The sequence below is a fragment of the Chaetura pelagica genome, unplaced genomic scaffold, assembly GCF_000747805.2.
Source record: "Chaetura pelagica isolate M959 unplaced genomic scaffold, ChaPel_1.0 scaffold1454, whole genome shotgun sequence".
NCBI lineage: Eukaryota > Metazoa > Chordata > Aves > Apodiformes > Apodidae > Chaetura > Chaetura pelagica.
Genome location: NW_009953178.1, coordinates 4,595 through 8,707, shown reverse-complemented (window position 1 = coordinate 8,707; position 4,113 = coordinate 4,595). Strand labels below are relative to the sequence as shown.

The window sequence follows — 4,113 nt, the reverse complement described above, 5'->3', positions numbered from 1 at the left end:
GGGGGGGGAGGGGCTGGGGAAGGAAAAAAAGCCCAAGAAAAATCAGGCAGGAAAGGAACAAAAAGGGAGGTTTTTCTGTCCAGCTGGGACCGTGTGGGGAGGGAAGGGGGGAAAAGTGGCATCAAAAGGGGGTTTTCATCCTGGTTGGTGGAACTAAAGGGGTGAAAGGGGCATTTCCAAGGTTGGCTGGAAATGTCCTGCAAAAATTTGGGGAGGGGAGGGGAGGGAAGAAGGGAAATGGGCCCCTGGAAGAGACAAAAAGGGGGGAAAACCGTGAAATGTGAAGAGAAGGAGCTAAAAAGGTTCCTTGTTGTTGGTTGGTTGTTGTGGGGTTTTTGCTGGGGGGTTCAAATGGGACAAATGGACAAAAATCTCTGGGGATTTGCAGCATCCCTGGGGTGTTGGGATCCCTTTGGTGGAGGGAAAATTCCCAGGATATTCCCCCTAATCCCAGAAAAAAAAATAATAAAATCAAAGGGATGAAGATTCACGTGAATCAAGGGAATTGTTTCCATTATTTCTCATGTTCAGGGAGATGGGAAGGGGTTGGTTTCCCTCCCCCCCCACTGCCCGGGGGGTTGATCCAGCTGGATCATCCATCCCAGCATCCCTGGGAGGCCCATTCCAAGCCTGGAACACCAGGACCCTCCTCCCAGTCTTGTTATCTGGTGTTGAACTGGTGTTTTCTCCCCACGCAAAGGCTCCCAGGGTTGGGCTCCTGCATCTGAGCCGGGATTAGGGTCTGAAATTCCTGATCCTGCTTAGAAAAAGCCTCTGAAATCCCTCGGGATCAGCAGGATCCTGCTGGGAGATCCGAGGGGGGATGCACAGATGCTCTTCAGCCCCAGCCCAAGGAGGGAGGGGGCTAAAAATAACCCACAGGGCTCCCTAAACACCTAAAACCTACCCCAAAAATGGCCCCACCCCCCCAAAAAAAAGAAGCCCCATCCCCCCAAAAAAACACCACCAGCACCACCTGAGATGTTACTGGTGTCCCAGTTCCTTCTTGCTTCCCAGGACTTTGGAAAGGGTTTGGTGGTCAGGGCTGGATCTAAAGGGCTGGACACCAGGAAGGAGCCCCAGGAGCCCCAGGCCAGGCAGGTGGTTCTTGGGAAGGTCTGAAGAGGTGGCCAGAGGAGCCTGGTGAAGGTCCCTGGGTGGCATCTGGGCACCTTCTCTGGCTCCTCAGGGGAAATGGGGGTTGGAGGGACAATCAGCAGAGCTGAGTTCTCCATGTTCCCAAAAAATAAACCATCAAAAAGGTCCTTTCTCAAGGCCTGGATGAGCTGGAATTGCCTTGTGCTGAGATGGAGGCCAGCAGGGTTGAGGTGCTCCTAGAAGGTCTGCAGAGCCTCAGCCCTGCCCAGCCTGGGCTGCAGATGGAGCAGGAGCCCCAAGAAGGGGAGGAAAACCTGGGACTGATGATGTCAGGACTATCGAGACTCGGGCAGGGGGTGGCAGGTCCAAGCCCAGGTGGAATGAAAAGCAACCACTTGGATTTGGTTTCCCCAGAGCTTTTATTTTACAAAAATAACTTACAAATAGAGACAAGTCCCAGGAGGAAACTCTGGGAGCAACAAGGAGGAAACTCAGCAACCCTGGGAGCAACAACTCTGAACATCCTGCAAGTTCCCACATCCCAGAAGGTTTCAGACTCAGGATGGACCCGTTTCCATCCTGCTCATCCCTAGGGAGGCTGAAGGAACATCTCAAGGTTCTGGAGACACTCAAACGTCCAAGAGGCAAACGAGGTTTCCAAAGACAGTTGCTCAAGGTACATGGAGGGGCAGGAAAGTCTTTTAAATACAACACAAATATATATATTTTATGAGGAGCCACTGGGGGGTCTGGAGGTGGAAGGGAAAGCTGCTCCTGGAGGCGGCTGTGGGACACAGGGGCTTTGTCTGCTGGGAGGTCCTTTCCACAGGGAAGCCCAAAGACGCCGTCCAAGCGAAGCACGAGGTGACGGGAGGGCAGGAGGCATCTCAGGGGGTTCCTGCAGTCACTTGGTGCTCTGCTCCAGGGCTGAGTACTCTGCCTCCGAGCCCCTGGAGGTGTCGATGAGCTTGGTGAGGCCGGTTTTGGCTGAGTACCTGAAGATGAAGGCCTTCATCAGCTCGTAGCGGTAGCTGCGGTGGATGAGGCTGTAGAGGACGGGGTTGAGGCAGCAGTGGAGCAGGGAGAAGCACTGGGTGGTGTGGAGGGCGGCGTAGAGGAAGTTCTCCATCTGGCAGCTGAAGGGGATGAAGTGCAGGCTGTAGAAGATGTCCAGGAGGACAGCCAGGTGGTAGGGCAGCCAGCAGAGCAGGAAGACCCCCACGTAGGAGGAGATGATCTTCCCGTTGCTCCTCCTCTCCTGGTCGCTGGAGCTGGAGATGGTCCTGGCCAGGAGGGAGTAGGAGACAGCGATGATGGGGAAGGGGATGAGGAAGCCCAGCACCACGGAGATGAGCTCCATGCCCACCAGCCACTCCTTGAAGCTCTCCTCGGGGTAGACGGGGCGGCAGAAGGTCTCGTTGTTGGCAGAGACTGTCTTGAGGTAGCAGGTGTCTGGGAGGGAGGCCAGGAAGGCCAGGAGCCACACCAGGAGGCAGACGCAGCGGCGGGTGCTCTTCTTCTTGGGCTCACTGGAGCTGCTGGGATGGGCCACAGAGAGGTAACGGTCCACGCTCATGCAGGCCAGGAAGAAGATGCTGCTGTACAAGTTGATGGAGAACACCAGGTGAGTGACCTTGCAGGTGACCTCCCCCAGGAGCCACTGGTTGTGCTGGACCAGGGAGGCGACCCAGACGGGCAGGGTGATGACCACGCACAGGTCGGCGATGGCCAAGTTGAAGATGTAGAGGTGGGTTTCGTAGCCTGTCATCTTGGCCTGCAGGTTGGCCCACACCACCACCGAGTTGGCCACCAAGCCGGTGACAAAGATGAAGATGTAGAAGAAGGAGAGGGTATAGAGCAGGGCACCCTTGTGGAGGGTGGCCGGGCAGGTGGTGGCGTCCACCGTGATGCAGTCGCTGCTGTTGCAGCTCCAGCTGATCTCCGACAGGTTGGCAGCCTCCAGGAAATCCAGGATGGAGGTGAGGTCCAGGGCACTCATGTTGGCTCCGTGTGCAGTGACCTGCAGGGGAGAGGAAACGGTCAGGAGAACCAGCCCGAGGTTATGGGCACGTTTCTGCTGCCATCCTGGGACCACAAAGCACGTGCAGGACACGCTCCTTGTGAAGACCACTGACTGGTATGGGTGGGAGGGACCTTCAAAATCATCCAGATCCAACCCCTGCATGGGCAGCGACACCTCCCACCAGCCCAGGCTGCTCCAAGCCCCATCCAACCTGCCCTTCAACACTGCCAGGGATGGGGCAGCCACCTTAGAGCTCATCTAGGGGATCATCTGGGTGGTCTTCAAGGTCTTTTCCAAGCCAAACCATTCCATGGTCAGAGGACCATCTAGATCCCACCCCCTGCATGGGCAGGGACACCTCCCAGCAGCCCAGGCTGCTCCAAGCCCCATCCAACCTGCCCTTCAACACCTCCAAAGAAGAGACAAGTGGAGCAGAACCACCAGAGCACACACAGAGGGAACCTCAGCTGGCCAACAAGAGGAACACCACTCATCTTATACTTTCTGGTCTCATTTCCTCCTTGCTGCTCTCCTCTCCTCCTGCAGCTCCCACCTGACACCCCTGGGTTGGCTGTGGTCCCTGGGTGTGAAACCCACCCAGCCCAGCCAACACCAGTGTCTCCTCCAGCAGAAAAGCTGCTGCTCCCCCTGCCAGCAGGGGAACCTGGAGCCACGTCACGTCCCTCACGCAGAGCAGGACCCACCTCCCTGACCCACAGCACCACAAAACATCCCCCCCCCAGCTCTGCTCAAAGCTCGTCCAGCTCCTGCTGGGACCCCCCCACCCCACAGATGGGGCTGCCACGCTGCAGCAAAGCCAGTTTTGGGGCCACGGGCTCCAGCCGGGAGGGCACCAAGATGGACCCACCTGGATCCTCCACCTGCTCATCCCCAAGCTCCCACCTGCCGGGACCAACCAAGCCACGGGGGTCCCCCCGAGCCCAGCCCAGCCAAGGGGTCCCCCCAGGCCCAGCCAAGGGGGTCACACCCAC

At 57.5% G+C, this 4,113-nt stretch overlaps 1 protein-coding gene across 1 annotated transcript; it reads right to left on the bottom strand.

Annotated features, from left to right (window-relative positions):
- Window positions 1-2,002: 2,002 nt before the first annotated feature.
- Window positions 2,003-3,098, bottom strand: ACKR3 (atypical chemokine receptor 3). Its single transcript, XM_009997311.1, has one exon. The coding sequence runs from the start codon at window positions 3,095-3,097 to the stop codon at window positions 2,003-2,005; it is 1,095 nt and encodes a 364-aa protein (XP_009995613.1). The 5' UTR covers window position 3,098.
- Window positions 3,099-4,113: the final 1,015 nt, after the last annotated feature.

Bases quoted from the DNA above. Each gene is read 5' to 3' on its own strand.
- ACKR3 (XM_009997311.1), bottom strand. From the start codon at position 3,097: ATGAGTGCCCTGGACCTCACCTCCATCCTGGATTTCCTGGAGGCTGCC.